At 36.2% G+C, this 21,549-nt stretch overlaps 1 protein-coding gene across 1 annotated transcript in view; it reads left to right on the forward strand.

The window, feature by feature from the left end:
- HMCN1 (hemicentin 1) overlaps positions 1–21,549 on the forward strand; it is a 297,578-nt gene that overhangs the window by 75,864 nt on the left and 200,165 nt on the right. The window contains exons 13-24 of the mRNA XM_053693857.1: positions 5,676–5,803; positions 6,539–6,652; positions 6,732–6,890; positions 7,276–7,470; positions 9,755–9,850; positions 10,743–10,870; positions 12,178–12,322; positions 14,016–14,128; positions 15,551–15,710; positions 16,637–16,808; positions 17,563–17,690; positions 20,086–20,346. Coding sequence (XP_053549832.1) covers positions 5,676–5,803; positions 6,539–6,652; positions 6,732–6,890; positions 7,276–7,470; positions 9,755–9,850; positions 10,743–10,870; positions 12,178–12,322; positions 14,016–14,128; positions 15,551–15,710; positions 16,637–16,808; positions 17,563–17,690; positions 20,086–20,346 — 1,799 coding nt within the window. The remainder of the gene's footprint in view (positions 1–5,675; positions 5,804–6,538; positions 6,653–6,731; positions 6,891–7,275; positions 7,471–9,754; positions 9,851–10,742; positions 10,871–12,177; positions 12,323–14,015; positions 14,129–15,550; positions 15,711–16,636; positions 16,809–17,562; positions 17,691–20,085; positions 20,347–21,549) is intronic.

Below are 21,549 nucleotides of genomic sequence, written 5' to 3' on the forward strand. Positions count from 1 at the left end.
ACCCCTGCCTCGTTCCGTTGGTGATCTGGAAGGGATCTGACAGGATGTCGTTAACTCTCACCTTAGCTGTAGGATTAGAGTACAGTGCGAATATCTTGGAGATAAATTTGCTGCTAATGTTCATATGTTGTAGAACAGAGCCGAGAAAGCCCCAATTGACCCTGTCGAAGGCCTTCTCGGCATCTGTAGAAACCAAAATCATAGGGATCTGTTTATTTCGGGCATATGAGATTAGTTGGAGTATCCTTAACGTGTTGTCTTTTGCTTCGCGACCTGGTACAAAGCCTACTTGATCAGGGTTCACTAGTTTGGGGAGTATCCTATTGAGTCTGTCCGCCAGTATTTTAGCATAAATTTTTACGTCTGTGTTAAGTAGGGAGATTGGTCTAAAATTTTCGGGTTTTGTGGGTGGTTTACCCGGTTTGGGTAAGACCGTGATGTATGCTTCAAGCATATGCTTGGAGAAGCCGCCCACTTCATCAATGATATTAAATAATTGTGTGAGATGGGGTGATAGGTCAGTAGAGTACATTTTGTAATATTTACTGCCGAAACCATCAGGTCCGGGACTCTTTCCTGTTGGGGTGTGTTTTATTGCTAGTAAGACTTCCTCGCATGTGATAGGACGGTCAAGTGATGTTGAATCTGTGGAGTCTAAGTGGGGAAGTTCCAAGCCAGAGACATATTTATGTACGTCAGGAGATCCCTGATACCTATGTTCTTGATTCTTAATATCTGAAGGTCTGGCAATGTTGTATAAAGTTTCATAATATTTTCTAAAAGTTTCTGCTATACTGAAGCTGTCAGTCTTAGTGTGTCCTTTTTTGTCTGTTAAAGTGAGGATATATGATTTTAAGTGTTTGCGCTTGAGGGATCTAGCGAGTAAGCGGCCTGCCTTATTCCCATATGTGTAAAAGTGCTGTTTAAGTGCTAGGGATTGCTTTTGTTGGTCTAGGTGTAGAAAGTCCCTAACCTTTGTGCGGGCTTGTGATAATAGGTCTAGAAGGGTTGTATCCTCTGGTTTCTGTTTATGAGCTCTTTCTGCCTCTGATAGACTATGTAGCAAATCATTATATTTTTCTCTGTGTAATTTGCGTATTCTGGCTTTGTGTTTAATCAGAATCCCCCTGATCACACATTTGTGTGCTTCCCACCTGTTCACTTCGGAGGTCACATTAGCTTTGTTAATTTGGAAATATTCTGGGATGGCTTTTTCTAGGTCTATTCTGACCAGAGGGTCGTCCAATAAATGATCATCTAGTCGCCATTGGAACGGGGCAAGAGGTGTTTCTGGCCATTCTACCACGCACAAGACTGGTGCGTGGTCTGACCAGGTGATAGGTAGAATTTTAGACATTTTTATTGTGGATAATATTAGTGGGTCCGCAAAGAAATAATCTAATCGGGAGTAGACCCCATGGGGGTGAGAAAAAAAGGTGTAGTCTTTTCTAGTCGGGTTAGATAGCCTCCATACGTCATGGACAGCCAATTCTCTGAGGAGATGGTTAATGCACTTGAGGTCTCTTTTAGGTATAGTAGAACTACCTCCTGATGTATCTAGTTTAGGGTCCATAGGGGTGTTAAAGTCCCCACCCATAATGAGTGGGCCTTTCTTCTGATCCATTATGTGATTAGTCAGGTGTCTCATGAATGTCTTTTGGTCTTTGTTAGGAAAATAGGTGTTTACAATTGTGATAGGGCGTCCGTATAGTAGCCCATGGATAATAATAAATCTGCCCTCCTGGTCTTTGTCTGTATGTATCAATTGAAATGGTATAGATCCTTTAATTAAAATACCTACACCGTTCTTTTTATTAGGGCCAGAGGCGAAGAAGGCAGTGGGGTAGTCTTTGTTGTGCCACTTTGGTTCGTGGCCTTTCCTAAAATGAGATTCTTGCAGTAGGACAATATCCCCACCTAATCTGTTGAGGTCTTTCAATACAATGTTACGTTTCGTGGGGCTATTTAAACCCTTAGCATTAATGGTTATGAATTTAATGGTTTTACATGCCATTATTAGGGAGAGAGAAAAAAAAAAAAAAAAAAAAAAAAAAAAAAAAAAAAAGGGGGAAGAGGGAGGGAGAAGTGGTTGAGGAGAGGTGGGTGTGGGGGGTAGGAAGGGTTGAGTGTGAGTTAGTGTAGTGGAAAAAATGAAAAGGTGATAAAAGGAGTGTCTGAGAGAGAGAGTAAGAGGGGAAAAGTTTCTATAGGTTTAGTAGTAAAGAGTGTTTCTCGTAACCTTCCTACTGAGAGGTGAGTACGGTTACTTGTGAAAAGGGAGAGGAAAGAGCCTTGTCTCCTAGGGGTCGTTGAAGGGTATACGTCTTGTGTTATAAACAGTGTAGTTCCCGGTCTAGGGGGTCCATATAGAAAAAGTCAATCTGATTCAAAATGGTTCTTTTTGGTTTGTGGCATGGAGAGCCAGACAGTTGTTTAGCATGTTAGTCTAGGAGTGTGGTTTTCTAAGTGTCATGGTATTTCTGGCGTTGTGTGGAAGCATAAATTGTTGGTTGTGTGTTATCAGAAATGTTTAAATCGGTGTCTAGTAATGTTCTAGGGGTTAGCAGGATGGAGATGAAGATATATTACAGAGTGAAAAAGATGGCAAACCTAATTAAGCCGATGAACTTGTCATAAGTAAACAAACAGTAAATATGATAATATATTATATAGACTCATATGCTATCATCGACAGAGGATGGAAAAGTAAATTATTAAACAACTCTGGTATGCTCAGGATTAGTTATAAGGCTAGTACATTTTGTATGCACAGTGCGTATATGCTGTTCCATTAGCTAGTTATGTATTATGTGCATATCTTAATATTCCATTACCAACATAAACCCAGCTGTCTTTGAAGATAGGATAAAATGTCAATTCAAACTGGTGAACACATCAAGTCATCAATGGTTACAAATAAAATATTACAATCTAGAGAACCAACAACTCATGAATCTAATAAGAGTTAACATTATAATGTGGCTGTAAAGAATACCTGTATATCATGAGTAAGTTAACATTGCTAACCAAAACAGATTAAGTCAGCAACATAAACATAGTTATTTTGGTAGACTGCTTTTAATCTGGAATGAGTTAAAGTGATCTAAGGCTTACACATTGCATGTAAACTGACATTTACTATTTTGTAACAGTGATTAAAAGGAAAAGTCCAGTTTGGGGTGATACGTGTAAACCCCAATGTCCTTTAAAGAAAACACAAAGTTTCACATTCTAGTCTCTATCTTTTATACAGCCACCTAAGGCATGAACTGTTAAGTCTTTTCCAAAGGAGGTAATGGTTGTTAAAGTGGTTATCTAAACTATATACGATACCTCATCTAGGCGGGGGAGCAGAAGGTTGGTTATCATCTGGTTGAGAGGAGAAAGTGTTTCTAGAGTCGTCTGCTACTGTATCTGGGAAAGAGATCTTTAGGCCAAATTTTTCATTAAGCCTATGAAGGTCATCTGGTCCACGGTAAATTGTCGTTTCCCCATTTTTTGTGGTAATTAAACTTACTGGGAACCCCCAGCGGTATTGAATACCTTCTGCCCGGAGAGTATCTGTAATAAATCTCAGGTCTCGGCGTTTCTGGAGGGTGGCCGGGCTAATGTCAGAGAATATTTGAATCTTGATGCCTGCATATGTGACAGGGGATTTAACTCTTGCGCTCTTCAGTACTTCTTCTTTGTCAAGGAAATTCAAGAAGCGAACTATGATGTCTCTTGGTGGAGCTTTCCCCGCTGGTTTAGGCCTAAGGGCCCTATGCGCCCTTTCTAGGATCATATCTGGTGCAGATGGAGTGCCTTTGATGGTGCGAAACAAATCTTGCAGGCAGCCAGATATGGCAGATGGGATGATGGATTCAGGGATCCCCCTGACTCTTAAATTGTTTCGTCTGTTTCTGTTGTCGAGATCTTCTATTTTGTCTAATAAAAAGTTAATATTTTCTTCATGGTTGTGTATTTGTTTTGTAGATTGTTGTACATCATCACACAACAAAGTCTGTATGTTTTCCAATTTGGTGACTTTTTGTTTTATTTGAGAGATATCTTTTCGTAGTTCACCAAACAAGCCCCTGACCTCGTTCAGCACTTCTTTAATATCATCCTTGGATGATAGGTTTTTAAGATCTTCTCTTGTTATAAAGGGGCTATTGTTGTGTGATGTGTCCTGCATTGAGGCCTGAGCTTGCGTCTCAGAGGGATCAGGACCTTTTTCAGTTTGGGATTCCACTGTTTTTAAATATTGATTGAGGGTGGTATTTTTCAGTGGTTTTTCCATTCTAGGTGCCCGTTTACCGGGCATTCCAAATCACCCCTGTTTTGACCGGAGAGCCCCTGTTTGAAGAGTCAAAGCAGGCCTAGGGTGCTTCAGCTTAAATTGTACGTACCGCACCAAATATAGGCTGTGTCTGATGTGAGGCAAAGTTTGGTTTAATGTTCATAAAGCCTATCTTTGCGCCTTATTTTGTTTTTGTAGGGCTGTGGGTGTTGATGGAAGATGGGAGCTGTATGTACTTTACCTCCGGTCTCCTTGTGTTCTTGTCTTGCCTTTAATTTGTTAGATTGCTGGCCCTCATCGGAGTAGTACTCACTTTCTAAATCAAGGGCCCAGTGTGTCGAGAGGCTGCCGCTTTGAAGTCATATGCTGCAGGCCAAATCAGTGCTTCGATGTTTGTCCGGTCGGGTGAAAGTCCGCAACCGGAGCTACGCAGTAACTGCGTAGTGTGTCTTGCTGCCTAGAACTGGGCCTGCGTCGCAATGGCGTCTGCTGATTCCGGGTCTTTTTGCGGTGAGCTTTTATGTAGTGGAGTTAAGTTGGTATGTCGGCTGACAGCTCAGTCGGGTAACATTCTTTATCACCAGCGATGGTTGGATCACATGAGGGTTATGTGATCTAAGGCAGCTGCATGTAGAGTAGGTGATCTGGGCCGCTACAAATGCCTCTTTGCTCACGTCTCGCACGCTGTTGTCTTATATCTGAATCAGATCTATCCCAGGTACTCAGGGATGCTCTAGGTAGTGTGGGAGCAATTTAAGTTACCGGGAACTTGGTGTTTAGACCCCCTTAGGAGAAACTTGGCTACGGAGCCTAGTTAGTGTGCGGCCATTTCCCTGCTTGGCCAGGCTCCGCCCCCCTACATCCTATACATTATATCAAATTCAAGGTATTACAGTTGATATACTGTAGGTGTTGTGCCCAAATCTATCACTCATCTCACATTCTTTTAGCATATAAAGACAGACTCTACAACTACCACACTTGATGGACCCCTTAAAAAGATAATATTTGTATTACTTCGTACCAGCATAAATTTTATGTTTAAAAAAAATAATATATTTTCTGTTTCTACCTCTTCTGTATGTGATACTGGTTTTGAATGGTAAAAAGTCCTTCAAAACTTCATCAGATAACAACATAAGTCAGTTATTGTTTAGAATTTAGCAAATATTATCTGATTGGGAAGTTTAAGTAGTAATAAACCCAACACCCAAAGCTTTGTTAAATAGTATGTTCTACCTAAATCATGAAAGAAACATTTTGGGTCCCTTTAATAGTTATTTTTACTAATTATGGATTTTCAAATCTCCACAACAAGTTTACATGCATAAACTTGACAGTAACTTGCTGTTCATTATGTTGATATTTAATACCTTTAAATCATTTTAAGCAGGTACGTTGTTACCCAAGACGGAACATTCACTGTCAAAAATGCCATTGAAAAAGATTCAGGAACCTACAGATGTCTGGCTAGTAATGCTGCTGGAACAGATAGCCAAAAATCCCTGCTTGTTTACCATGGTATGCTTGAGTGTCTTTATTATGTATATATTCTATTTGAAATAAACGTATTTACAACTTAATAAAATGTTAGTACAGGTGGCCCAACGGTTCAATTTACACCGTTTCAGAATAACAACCTTTTTTCCAGTCATGTGACTGCTATTGAAAAGCATTGAGAAGCAGTGCATTTATTAAAATAGCCAGTAGGTGGAGCTGTCCGCTTGTGTTGCAGCAAAGCCAAGCAAGCTGAAATTAATCAGTTTAACCAGACCTGAGCTATCGAGCAGATTTCAAAGGAACAAGATCTTCCTGTCTATAAATCAGTCCAGATTGGAATGCACAGAAATAACTGTTTGCAGAAAAATGCAAGTGAAGTCTGTGTTGTGTGATTATTTTATTAGGTTTATAATGCTGTTTAGCAAATGTTTTTGTTCATTTAACTTAGTTTAATTATATATTCTGTGTTGTGTGATTATTTTATTATGTTTATAAAGCTGTTTAGCATGTAAAGTCTTCGTTTCAAAGCTTAAAAATAATGTATTAGGGGTTACTTATGCCAATTTTGAGAGGGGCCTGGAACCTATCTCCCTCACTTCCCATTGACTTACATTATAAACTGGGTTTCAAAGTGAATTTCTCATAAGGAACAATTACAGAGAATGCTATGCTTGCAGATGGCTCCATTAATGAAAACACTTCTGGTAGTTGAGGTCATTAGGGGATCAGTAAGTGTCATTGTCACTGTTTTTCCAGAGGCCCCTCAAGTCACTGTTGTAAAACGGGAAATGTTGGTAGCAGTTGGAACAGAAACCACAATGGAATGTCAAACCTCCGGAGTCCCGAGACCTCAAGTCCAATGGTTTAGAGGTGAGATTTATCACTTATAAATGTTTTGGAATACATTGTTTTATTATGTATTGAACAGTTTCTACTCTTTTTCATTCAGGTGACATTAAGCTCAGTCCATCCTCACAAATTGCTATAGACCCTCTTGAGGGAATTCTAAAAATTAAAATGACAAAGTATACTGATGCTGGGGAATATGTATGTGTAGCCATCAGTGATGCCGGCAAAGCAGATGGACAAGTCACTCTCAATGTTGGATGTACGTATTGCTGTTTTGTATATGTATCAATAGCTAGAGTTCAGCCCATACAATGCCAGTCATGTAATGATTTAGAAGCTAATAAGTCTCTGTGCACCATTTTATGCCCAGTAATTTAACATCTGCAACAATGTCACCACCATTATATTACTATGACCAAAGCAATAAGGTGGGCATAATGTACTAATGTTGCCCAATCATCTGTTTCAGTATACATTGACTTTAACATAGTTGCAGTTATTTTGCTCTGGCAGGGTTAAAATATTTCATAACTATTTAAGGGATTTGTTATCTACTTTAAACATTTAATTGCTGAATTTTATGTTTTTGTATAGTTTTTTTTTTTTAAACTAATGACAGTTAAATATCTTTAATACACTTTTAGCGGCTCCTGTATTCATTCAGACCCCAAGTGATGTATCGGTGGATATTGGGTCAGATTTGATCTTGCCATGTTCTGCACAGGGTATCCCAGAACCAAAAATAAAATGGAAACGTGTAAATAGCACATCATCAATTTCAAGACCCATTACCTACCAGTATGACCGTCAGCAGAAGACAGGAGCACTACAAATAAACAGTAAGTCATTATGCGCCAATATTACTACCCAGAAAGCAACGTTTAGTCTACAGTACACTGCTTACTTGAACATAATTATGTTTTGCTCCTTGCGTTGGGGTCTTAATTTGTGACACTGTTCTATAAAGCATCACTTGACTAAACATTCACTAGTCCGATGAAAAATGTATGAGCAACATTGAAACAACAATGTAGTGTTAAATTATCATTAAACTCCAATAAAATGATCAAACACAAGGAAATCAATTAACCATTCATAAAAATCATCCTGCTATTGAAACATAAATCAGTAAATACACGTTGCATACTTGGGAATGAATTACTCATTGGCTGATATAGACATGCATTACCCATAAAGCATGAGAAACATTGTTGCATTATTTAACTAAATATAAAAAAAAAATCTGAAAATGTAACTGTAAAATGTTTCAAAAATATTATATCTGATGCAAAATTAGATTAAAAATCTGTTTAAGGCCCCTTTAAACAAAGACCTCCATAGAAGTGAGACCGGCAGCTGTAAACCACTAGGATTCATTTTTAAGCAGATCAAACTTTAATCTAGATTTACCTATTTTTGTGGAGTTCCAATTTAGTTAAATGTACTTTAATCAGTTAATTTTATGTAAATTAAGTTTAATTGATTAAGTTTACGTGTATTTAATTCTCTTGGACTGATCTGGCTCACTATTGGAGTACATTGTTTTTTTTTTTTTTTGTCCAAACTGAAGCCCTTATGGAGTGAAATTATGAAGTCCCAATCTCTGGCATTACAATAAGGCATTACAAGACAGCAGCTTACTTTGGCATTGTATGTAAAGGCTTTATATTTTTATTCCTACAATTTTATTTTGTATTTAAAAGAGAATAAATACTATATTTTATTTACAGAAAGTTTCCATGTCTTTTGGTTCTGAAAGCAATCAGAATGCCTCTCTATGAAGTGTTACAGAACCAGCAACTAAGGGGTTAAAGGAACATAAAAGTGTAAAAAAAAGAAATGCTCTAATGTGTTAGAATATTTTATTATTGCACCGTTTCTTGCATAAAACTATGTGTTTAACTCCTTCAAAGTCAGGTCCAGAGTAGTAATGTACTACTGGGAGAAAGCTGACCACATCTGTTGAGCAAATGACAAGAGGAATATGTGTGAAGTAAACAATCACCAGCTAGCTCCCACTAATGCATTGCTGCACTTGAACCTACCTAGGTTTTCTTTTCAAGGAAGGATACCAAGAGAACAAAGTAAATTTGTTAATAGAATTAAAGGGACAGTCAAGAAAAAAAAAACCTTTCATGATTTAAATAGGGCATGTAATTTTAAACAACTTTACAATTTACTTTTATTACCAATCTTGCTTTGTCCTCTTGGTATTCTTAGTTGAAAGCTAAACCTAGGAGGTTCATATGATAATTTCTTAGACCTTGAAGGCCGCCTCTAATCTGAAAGCATTTTGACAGTTTTTCACCACTAGAGGGTGTTAGTTCATGTGTTTCATATAGATAACATTGAGCTCAAGCAGGTGACACTCCTAGGAGTCAGCACTGATTGGCTAAAAATGCATGTCTGTTAAAAGAACTGAACTAAGGGGACTGTTTGCAGAGGCATAGATACAAGGTAATCACAGAGGTAAAAATTATATTATTATAACTGTGTTGGTTATGCAAAACTTGGGAATGGGTAATAAAGGGATTATCTGTCTTTTTAAACAACAAAAATTCTGGTGTTTACTGTCCCTTTAAGTTAAAAGGTCTCTGAATATTGCATGCTCTATGTGAAGCAAGAAAGTTTAATCATGACTTTCATGCCCTGTTAAAGTATTACTGGACCCAAAATGTTTCTACAATGATTCACAGAGAGCAGCAATTTTAAGCAACTTTCTAATTTACTCCTATTATCAATTTGTCTTCGTTCTCTTGGTACCTTTATTTGAAAAGGCAGGAATGTAAGCTTAGGAGCCAGCCCATTTTTGGTTCAGACCCTGGACAGCGCTTGTTGATTGGTGGCTGCATTTAGCCACCAAAAAGGAAGTGCAACCTTGGTGCTGAACCAAAGATAGGTCGGCTCCTAAACTTACATTCCTGCTTTTTCAATTAAAGATATCAAGAGAACGAAGAAAAATTGATAATAGGAGTAAATTAGAAAGTTGCTTAAAATTGCTGGTCTATCTGAATCATGAAAGAAACAATTTGGGTTTCATATCCCTTTAAATACACAATGTTTCAGGCAGCAATGCAGTGGTGTTTTATGGTTATAAATGATTTTGGACATTGTATTTTTCAGATCTGTGGGTAGGAGATGAGGGGACCTATATATGTGAAGCTGAGAATCGATTTGGAAAAATTGAGTCCCCAGCAACAGTTACAATTACAGGATTAGGTAAGAAACCCTGATATCTGCCCCCAGCTAATAACCGCTGTTAGATACACAGACCAGGGCGCGATATAAACAGAGTTTTACTGACTTTTATATGTAACATCAAATGTTTATACAGAACAAATATTACATTAGTTTGTTTAATGTGAAAACGAATAAAACAAATAAATATTCAATGCAAGAGTTGTATGTTGGTTCTCACATTATATTAAACTCAGTGATAAAGCAAAACAGTACCATTTTATATCCCAACGTTTCAATAAATCACTTTCTTTTTTTTTATCTTGTAACTATTCTAATTAATATAACATATTAGTGGCAAAACCTTCACAGGGTCAAAATCCTGAGTGCATAATGGGTATAAAAGTGTTCAAATTAAAAAACAAAACTTCATCAATAAGCTGTTGTACTCACTCCCCTGATTAAAAAAGATCATTCAAAAAATGGATTCATTAGCTGATTAATTTTCATTGTTTACAAATCAAAAATCTATAATTTAAAAGTAATCCCCCAATATATTACATTTTAGATTCAAGTGACATAATGCAAATTTTATTGTTATGCTGTTGTCACATGAGGCCGAGCAAGAAGCAGACATTTATTTAATGACTTTTGTTGTTTGTGACCTTCCCAGATATCAGTAGAGACAAATCTATTGCTAAATAATGAAATGTAAAATAATTTAGGTAAACTTCATTCTCTTGACCACAGTATGCTCTGTTTGCCACAGCTCATCTGGATATTTTAAATACACCTGCTTTAGCGCTGCGGAATCTGTTGGCGCTCTACAAATAACCGATAATAATAATAATATAATGTCACAACCATGTCTAATTTACCGCTGGCATTCTAAACATTGTTTTATTTACTTTTATTAATGACTTTTCTCTCTCAGTTGCTCCTGTGATTGGAGAGAGTCCTGCTGCGGTCAGTCTTATTGAAGGAAACCAAGTCACGCTGCCCTGCGTTCTGCTTGCCGGAAATCCTCTCCCAGAGAGGCAGTGGGTCAAGAATAACGTTGTGGTAAGTTTTAGAAAGTCCAGTGGGATATATTAGTATCTTGTACTAGATAAATATATTTTGTTCCTTAACCAATTAAAGGGATATGAAACCCCAATTTTTTTTTAATGATTCAGATAGAGCAGCAATTTTAAGCAACTTTTTAATTTACTTCTATTATCATTTTTCTTTGTTCTATTAGTATCTTTTGTTAAAAAGCAGGGACGTAAGCTTAGGAGCCGGCCCATTTCTGGAGCACTTTATGGCAGCAGTTTTGCAAGAATGTTATCCACTTGCAAGATATCTAGAGGGCCGCAGTATTTACCATATAGTGCGCCGTATGCCTACCTCTGTCTGAATAACAAAAGACAGTTTTGGGGTTTCATATCCTTTTAAACAGACAGTAAAAAATGATACTTTCATGATTTAGTTAGAGCATGCAGTTTTAAACAGATCTCCTATTTACTTCTTTTATATTTGCTTCATTCTGTTGGTATCCTTTATTGAAGAGTAGGCTCAGGATTAGCAATGCACTAATGGGAGCTAGCTGAACACATCTGGTGAGTCAACGATAAGAGGCATACATGTGCAGCCACCAATCACTAGCAAACTTTCCAGCAGCACATCGCTGTTCCTCAGTCTACCTAAGTATGCTCTTCAAAATAAACCAAGAGAACAAAGCATATTTAACAACAGAAGTAAATTGGAAAGTTGCTTAAAGGGACATTAAACCCAAACATTTTCTTTCATTATTCAGATAGAGAATACAATTTTAAACAACATTCCAATTTACTTCTATTATTTAATTTGCTTGATTCTTTAGATATCGTTTGTTAAAGAAATAGCAATGCACATGGGTGAGCCAATCACACGAGGCATCTATGTGCAGCCACCAATCAGCAGCTTATGAGCCTATCTAGATATGCTTTTTAGCAAAGGATATCAAAAGAATGAAGCAAATTAGGTAATATAAGTAAATTAGAAAGTTGTTCATAACTGCATGCTCTTTCTAAACCATGAAATAAAAAATTTGGGTTTAATATCCCTTTAAATTTGCATGTTCTGCCTGAATCATAAAAGATTCATTTTTACTTTTCTTTTAATTTGACTAAACATTACATTAGCATACTTGGTATCCCTGATGATGTATTGTGTAGTGTTTACTATGTGTCTGCTATACAACATGATATGAATTTCCCACTGATATCCGTTTTCTATCAAACAAATAAAATCAGTAAAGCCCTGAACTGTTTTATTTATAATTATTGGCTATTGCTGCTAAATGCAAACACGATCCCCAGCTTCAGATACGTTTTGTTACTTTCCCTCAGCTGGTTTCGAACCCATATCTTAATATTCGTGCCGATGGGAGTCTTCATCTTGAGAGAGTTCTTTTGAAAGATGGCGGCGACTATATATGTACAGCAAGAAATGTTGCCGGAACAAGCAGCAAAATTACAACTGTGAATGTTTATGGTAAGTTTACTGCAACTAAGTGCAAAACTATTAATCAAATGAAATACTTTGTGATTGGAATATAACTTGTTTTATTGTAAGAAGTGAAACAGCTATATTTAAATTGCTACCTTTTTCTGTAATTAAAGTGTGAAAATTGTCATTTAAAAGACTTCATAAGCCTTACCCTGCTACATATATGTCTCTAATTGTCCGCAGAAAGGATAGGAAAATACAAAACATTGCAAGCTTTGCTAATATAATGAAAGTGGCAAGGCTTATCTATTATCAAAGCATTATCTATGACAGTATCAAGTCCAAACTGGTTCCTCCAAATAAAGCAAGGTCTACTAAGTACTAATTGCAGCAAACAAGGTGTCAAACTATTTAGAAAGTGTTCACACTCGGCTGATATACTAACTTATTGCAAGATTTCAGGAAAGTCTTTTAATTACACTGATTTTTTTTTATATATATATTTTAAAGCAAATATATTAACTGGTGCTATTAATATTACCTATAGAAAATAAATTGTACTTTTTTTGGTGAGAACTATTATGAGAAATATGATTACATAATTGTGGGAAGGTAAAGGAAGTAAACTATCAGCAGGTAATGCTAATAGAGCATTTTATTCAAACGTCATTTTATTCTTATGGCAGAGAAGCAGTTAAGCATGTAGACTTTTTTATTGGCTAAATAAATATGAAGTAATAGCTGTTTACATTTAAATTTAAACTAATACGCTAATATCAGTTGTGCACCTCCTAATAATGCCCACACTGCATTAGCAAGAAGTAACAAGCAACAAATGAGTATTAGCAGGAACTAACTACCAACCAATGCGTATAGGCAGAAAGTACATATCAACCAATGTGCATTAGCAGGAAGTGCCTATCCACCAATCAAAATCTGCAGGGAGTGCCAATTAACCAATCAAAATCCGCAGGGAGTGCCTATTCACTGATCAAAATCCGCACTTCCGCAGGAAGTGCCTATCCACCAATCAGAATTTGCATGGAAGGGCCTATCCACCAATCAGAATTTGCATGGAAGTGCCTATCCTCCAATCAGAATTTACAGGAAGTGCCTATCCACCGTTCAGAATTTGCAGGAAGTGCCTGTTAACCAATGAGCAATAGCCAGCAATAGCCAGCAATATGCAACTTTAAAGGGACATGAAACCCAAACATTTTCTTTCGTAATTTAGAAAGAGCATGCAATTTTAAACATCTTTCTAATTTACTTCTATTATCTAATTTGCATCATTCCCTAGATATACTTTGCTGGAAAGCATATCTAGATAGGCCCAGTAGCTGCTGATTGGTTGCTGCACATAGATGCCTTGTGTGATTGGTTCACCAATGTGCATTGCTGTTTCTTCAATAAAGGATATCTAAAGAATAAAGCAAATTAGATAATAGAAGTAAATTGGAATGTTGTTTAAAATTGTATTCTCTACTTAAATCATGAAAGAACATTTTTGGGTTTAGTGTCCCTTTAACATCTGCATCAATTTGAATTTAAACACCTTTTACTTCACATTTTTATATAAAACTATATTGATGTTTAGCTGCTGTCCTTTCCTATTGATAACAGATTTTTCAGTACAGGTCTTTAACGCTTTCCTTTTTGCATGAGACTATTTATTGCTCTAATGTGATATCATTTTTGTAGATGTTGTTATATAAACACTGATCACTGTTGTTTTTAGTTAGTCCAGTTATTCAACACGGACCACAAGTTTTCAGTACAATAGAAGGGAATCTGGTATATTTACCCTGCAAAGCAAGCGGAGTCCCCAAACCATCGATAATCTGGAAAAAGGTCATTATGAATCTTCTAGATTTTGTCTGAATCCTTCTATTTGCTGATTCTTCTTTTTATCTGGACAATATGTTTTTTTAATGTTGATTCTCTTCAATGCTTTTTGCTATGTAAATATAACAGTCACCTACTCCTTTGCCAAAGTGACTTTAAATTAAATCACAATGTCTAATATTAGAGGAAATAGCTCTCTAAATGTCTGTCATGTATATGAAACATCACTACTTAAACTTATTTATTTGTGTTAGAGGGACATGAAACCTTTTCTTTTGTGATTCAGACGGAGCAAACACTTTTTAAAAAGTCTCCAATTTACTTCTGTTATCAAATTTGCTTCATTCAATTGATATTCTTTGATGAAGAGATACCTAGGTAGCATCTGGAGCACTACATGTGAGGAAACAGTGCTGCCATCTAGTGCTCTTGCAAATGCATAACATTCTAGCAAAAAACGCTACCATATAGTGCTCCAGACACGTGCACGCTCCTGAGCTACCGTCCTGCTTTTCAAAACAAAGATACCAAGAGAACAAAGAAAAATTAATAAGAGAAGTAAATTAGAAAGTTGTTTCAAATCCCATGCTCTATCTGAATCATGAAAGAAAATGTTGGGTTTTAATGTCCCTTTGAGTTAATTCTGTTTTTTATTCAATTCTGGTTAAAGGATTGATTACTCATTTCCTGTTGAACAGAACGTCCCTATATGATTATGTCCAAGAACCATTTTACATGAAAATATTACATCTTTGCCATGAATATTTAAGAATTACATTCTTTTTGAAAATGGTGAGATAAGCTGAGTCTCCTTGGCTTAGAAGATAAAGTTGCCATAAACACTTCCATCAGCTGTCATTTGGTTGCCATAAACACTTCCATCAGCTGTCATTTGGTTGCCATAAACACTTCCATCAGCTGTCATTTGGTTGCCATAAACACTTCCATCAGCTGTCATTTGGTTGCCATAAACACTTCCATCAGCTGTCATTTGGTTGCCAATTTGTTTGTTGCTGCTTATGATGCTTCAGTAGAGGCAGATAGAGAGCTTTCTTCTTGTAATAGTGTTGTTCTTTAAGATAAATCCCCCTAAAAAAACAAAATATAGGTAAAAGAACGAGGATGAGTTTCAAAACCAGTTTGCCCTTCAAGATGTCCTATTTTATCACCTGGAAAATCTCATATCAATAAGTCCGCCCCTGCCTCATGTTTGCTACATGTGTAATTTATATAATTTGTTTTAGATTTGTGTATTATCAACGAATGGTTCACCTCATTTAAATATAAATTCTCTCTTTTACTGTTTCTTTGCATCACTTTCCTGTCCACCTTTCCTTGTTCACAAATATTGGGTTGATCTGTATCATATTTTTGTTTTTTCTCCACTAACCAACACGTGGTATCTTTACATTTTCTATTTATTTATAGAAAGGTGAAACTATTTTACCAAACAATGACACCGTTACCGTTGAGCCAGATGGGAGTTTGCTTCTCTCCTCTCCAGGAGGGGAAGATTCAGGGGAATACACTTGCAGTGCTATAAATGCTGCTGGATACGCTGCCCGTAAAGTTCAGCTCACTGTTTACGGTAAGTACACATAACCCTCTCTTTGTGATTCATTATCCCAATATACAGTATGTCATAAAAAGATCAACTCACGGTATACGGTAAGTACATCCAGCCCTCTCTCTGTGATTCATTATCCCAATATACCAATATACAGTATGTCATAAAAAGATCAACTCACGGTATACGGTAAGTACATCCAGCCCTCTCTCTGTGATTCATTATCCCAATATACCAATATACAGTATGTCATAAAAATATCAGCTCACGGTATACGGTAAGTACATCCAGCCCTCTCTTTGTGATTCATTATCCCAATATACAGTATGTCATAAAAAGATCAACTCAACATATACGATAAGTACATCCAGCCCTCTCTTTGTGATTTATTCTCCCAATATACCAATATACAGTATGTCATAAAAAGATCAACTCAACATATACGATAAGTACATCCAGCCCTCTCTTTGTGATTTATTCTCCCAATATACCAATCTACAGTATGTCATAAAAAGATCAACTCACGGTATACGGTAAGTACATCTAGCCCTCTCTCTTTGATTCATTATTCCAATATACAGTATGTCATAAAAGTCCAACTCACAGTATACGGTAAGTGCATCCAGCACTCTCCTGTTTTGTGCCATACCTTACCCTCCTCTCCATTTGTAGTATACTCTCTCCTCCTTTTAGTTTATTCTCTACACTTTTTGTTGTATACTCTCTCTTGTTTTGTGCCAAAGTCTCTCCTTTCATTTTCTACTTTCTACTCATGCATGCTATATTGTCATTTATAATATTCTTTCTCCTCCCTTAAGCTCCACTCTCCACTCATTTGTGCCGATATGTTGTATCAATCCCAATATTCTTAATAAGTTGTATCTATTTGGTCGAAGTAAAGCTAAATTAGTGCCCTAGAATAAATCATTAAACCTTGTGTCTTCTAGTCAAGCCAAGAATTATAAACCCTGATGGCAGCTCCACGGTACTTAAAAAGGAAATAGAAATCTCTACAACAGTTGGTGCTGATGTCACACTCCCGTGTGAGGTAAAGAGTGTGCCACCTCCATTTATAACGTGGGCCAAGGAGACTCAGCTTATCTCACCATTTTCACAAAGGTAAATGGGAAACAGAAATTATTTAAACAAAAATATTCTATGGTGAAGATATAAAAACACAGTTGTCTTTAATAATATTTTGTTTATTTTCACGTTATGCCCCCATTTATGAAGCTGTTTTATCATCTTTGGTGCCTTTTCGGTGTAGAGTCGTTCATACAAACTTGCAACCAAAGGTTGAGTAGCACTGACCGCACAAAAGTTGCTTCTTAACATGTCCGCAACCTCAGAGGCTGAGTAAGTGAGAGAACACAGACACATTAGTCCAGGATGACTGACAAGCCCTGATCTCGGGCAATTGGTTGCTCAAGAACTGGAGGAGGGGTTGCACAAGCAATAGCTAATTCAATCTTAAATTTCAGCAGCCAATGTTGCGCCGGATGCCATGAAGACATACGCTATTTTCACTTTGTAAGAACCCTGTCCACATGCAGAATGATAAATGGGGAGATATATTTAATATCTGACATTTCATTTATAAAATATATACTTTTTGGTAAACAAGCAATAAAATATTAACCTGTTCAGATGCTGCTTTTTCAAATAGACAACAGGAGATTTTCGTGTAGATTTTTCACCTCAGAAAATAGGTTCCCTTTTGAGTATATTTTGTTGTCCCATGTAAGTTTTATGTTATCTTTTACATTTGTTCTAATTGTTTTTTTATTTGTGCTATTAAGGTAATGTGAAATTATTACACATTAATGAGAACATTGCAGAAACAAAATTAATTTTTTTTGTTTCTTTCTTTCAGGCACAGTATTCTCCCATCAGGGTCAATGAAAATCTTTGAGACCAGAGTTTCTGATGGAGGAATGTACACCTGTATAGGGACAAACATAGCCGGAAATATCACTCAGTTAGTCAAGCTGAATGTATACGGTAAATAGTAATACCAGCTCTGCCTCCTGGGAAAGTAGACAGCTGCCTATGTGATGTCTCAGGCAGAACCCAACTGGCTACTGCTGCAACGTATTCTCTACAAATCACTAACAAGAGTCCTTGGGCTCCATTTATGAAGCATTGGATGCTGTTTAGAGCCCCATCGTTTCAGGTCCGCCTTAATCTGTCAGCCTCTTTTTAGGTGGCGGATTTAAATCATCCCGATCCGATCCAATCGGGATGATTGACAGCCCCTGCTAGCGGCCGATTGGCCGCCAGTGAGCAGAGGGTGGCATTGCACAAGCATTTCCCTAGAAATGCTTGTGCAATGATAAATGCCGACAGCGTATACTGTCGGGATTTAGCGATGTTGAACGGACATAATTAGCTGTCCACTCGACTGATAGTAAATCTACCCCTTTGTCTGGTGCATATACCAGTCTGTAGGAATTTCTGTGTGAATCTATCATATATGAGCTTGGCGGATTTTTCTTTGCTTCTTTTACTAAGCCATTACAATTTATTAGAAGATTCACAGTTTCTTTTATTACATCGATATTGTAATGCAACAATAATGTATGCTAACTTGTTAGAAAATGCCATATTTATATTACTTCCCCTCACTTACTGTGGGTTAAATTTATTTATTTATAAAATATTTTACCAGGAAGGATACATTGAGATTTCTCTCGTTTTCAAGTATGTCCTGGGTCTACAAAACAATGCTGCAGATTAACGCTTTTTGAAGTTGATGAGATCACAATCGGCTATTTTAAGTGTTTATCTGCATCACTTTTTCATTATCAGTTTAAGGAAAAAAATTACTGTATGCTTAACATATGCCAGTCCTGTTTTTGCCAATCATAATTTAAATTCTTAAAAAATGTCGACACCTTTTATAGAGCTATTTTTCACGTATCAAATTCCACAGCAAAGGGACTTGATAAACCCCCAGATAACACCTGTCGGGATATTACTGGGTAACCCAAAAAGTTATCAGATGTAACATTTGTTTTAAATCCCAAACCTCTGAGCCAAAAGATCCTAGATATTAAGGGGGTGCTGCAAAAAGACCAACATCAAATGAAATAGTGATTATAAATTGTCTTATGTGATCCAAAAACAGTTAATACTCTCAGGCGAGTTATCTTTTTGATGACATGTCCCAAATATGGATCATAAGGAAACACACTCAGCAGAAGCAATATCATCAGAAGCAACATCACCAAACAAATACATATGGGGGCATATTTATTAAAGTGTGAGCGGGCATGATAGGATGTAGCGTATCATGTCTGCTGCACATCGATAAATCAAAAAATGGATAGTGTACTGGCACTTCCCCTAAAGCTCGCTTACTAAAGTCCCCTAGTGGACTATCAATTAAAGCAATGTTTGGATGGGGTGTGTAAGAGAGCGCTTTGAGCTAAATAGGTGGAGACCACAGTGTTATAGTTAAAATTATATTTTAATCAAACATATTAAAAATAGACATATAAAATAAACATGTGTGAATCTATCTAAAACAATTTAAAAAGATAGTCTAAAATTCTCATGGATCCATGTAAAACCTATCTATATGATATAAATGCAGTATAAAAACAATATAAATACAATGGTGGGAATGAGTGTTAATGTTACAAATGCAGGTAAAACAAATGCAGTTAAAACAAATGGTTCATATACAAACAGTGCAAATATTAATCCAAAATATAAAAATAAAAAATAAGAATTGATCCAAAATGCAGGGGTGAGTGTAGTAAAAAGTGTCCAATACAAAATATAAAGTTATCTAATGACAGCAATATTGCAAAAAAAGTGTCTTAAAAAAATATAAAACAATACGTTCCAATTGGGGAAAAAAAGGGGTATCCAATCCAAAAAATGTGACTCCTAATAATTCATCATGTGATAAACTAAGAAAATCCAAGAAAAAAATAAAAAAATATATATAAACAATTATCCAGTGGATGATCCAAAAAAGGTTATTCCAAATGGCTTGTGATAGTGATTAGAGATAAAACAATATCATCAGTGTGTGAAAAAATGAACAAAAAATAGTGCAAAAATATGTGAGAACCTGTGAAAAAAATGAAAATAACAAATATAAAGTAACAGTCAAAAATACTCTAAGGTATATGAATATATGCTCACCAGTAAGTCGACACGTTTCGGTCTTTGGCAGACCTTTATCAAGAAAGATTTATTCAAATCCCTTAGAAAGATATACGCATATACCTCTATGGTTTTGGACAACAACAGGTTAAATGCAATGCATTAAACAAATTTGATAATAGAAGTAAATTGTAAAGTTTCTTAAAATTGCATCTTCTACCTACACCATGAAAGTTTAATTTCATATTGTGAAATTGTATATATTTTTTGTATTCTACAGTTCCTCCTAAAATACAACGTGGACCAAAAGTTATTAGAGTAAATGTCCATCATCGTATAGAGATTGCTTGCATGAGCCACGGAATCCCTACCCCTGTTATAACCTGGCATAAAGATGGCAGAAGCCTTGACACTGTGCAAGTTGAACATGATAACATGATTAAGGTTGAAAGCGCCAACCTCTCCGATGCAGGAATCTATACGTGTATTGCCAAAAACATTGCTGGCCAGGATAGTGCCAATGTCACAGTGGAGATTCACGGTAATTCCTTTTGCATTGTAATGGAGGAAAGGCTTCAAAAATGTTTATTAATACAAAAAATTGTCCACAGAGAAGCATGATGGTTAGAATGGATTCTCTATATTAAGTAATAGATGGATTTTATAGCTAGAGATCAATTGGGAAATAAATAGTAAGAACCTGGTTGAGTGTTATGCATAAATAATTATTTCATGTAGATTACCACTAGAGTTGTCTACTTTTTTTAAGAAAATAGAGAAGACTAAGAAATTGACAAATTTCATGTAGAAAATCAATCAATTATACAGTACAGGTATACCTCACTTTACAGCGCTTCACTTTACAGCGATTCGCTAATACAGCGCTCTGTGGAGCTGAAGTTCAGCCTCCAAGGATTTTGAAACAGTGCTGTAATCATTGTGAGATTGCAAGAGAAGTGACTGGCACCATTTTGTTATGCTTAGTTCACTCTGTTTACAGCATTACAGTGCAATCTGTGTCTCAGTGCTATAGTCTGGCAAATTTTACTACAGTAATTGTCACTATTTTGCAGGTACAGTATTTATTGAATACTAATTGAATACTGTGCTGTGCTAGTGTTAAACTAAACTTAGCACTACTGCACCCCTAATATATGTTAGTTCAAAGATGTTTTAAAGTCTTTAAACACTCTGGCAAGTGAATAAAAAGCTAAAACTGCTTTGTTTCACTTTAAGGCGGTTTTCACTTTACAGCGGGGCTCCGGTCCCTAACCCGCTGTATGAGCGGGGTATACCTGTAACTGAAAAAAAAACACTTTATTTTATAATGTAGTTTGGTACAAGAAAATTCTTCATACAAATCATCTTCATTCACACAGTCAAAGTCCCAAATCCGGAATTCCAAAAATCCAAATTTATACTAAAATCCAAACCTTTTCACTAATATTTAAAAAAAATAAAAAAAATATCAAACAAATTACTATTTTCATGCCTGTTAGTCATAAAAGCATTAAAAATGATATAACACGACCTTTAGGTTACATGTATAAGCTGTATTATGACATATACATTTTGCTAAATTATATAAAACTAGTTGGTAAGCCTGCCCAGAGGGCAATCTATGTGTTGTAAATACAAAAAATAAAAAGTAGAAATACAGAAAAAAATAAACACATTATCCAAAATAAAAAAATTAAACCTAAACCCTATGAAAATAAAAAAGCCCCCCCCCCCAAATAAAAAC

This window comes from Bombina bombina, chromosome 10 (genome assembly GCF_027579735.1).
Source record: "Bombina bombina isolate aBomBom1 chromosome 10, aBomBom1.pri, whole genome shotgun sequence".
Lineage (NCBI taxonomy): Eukaryota > Metazoa > Chordata > Amphibia > Anura > Bombinatoridae > Bombina > Bombina bombina.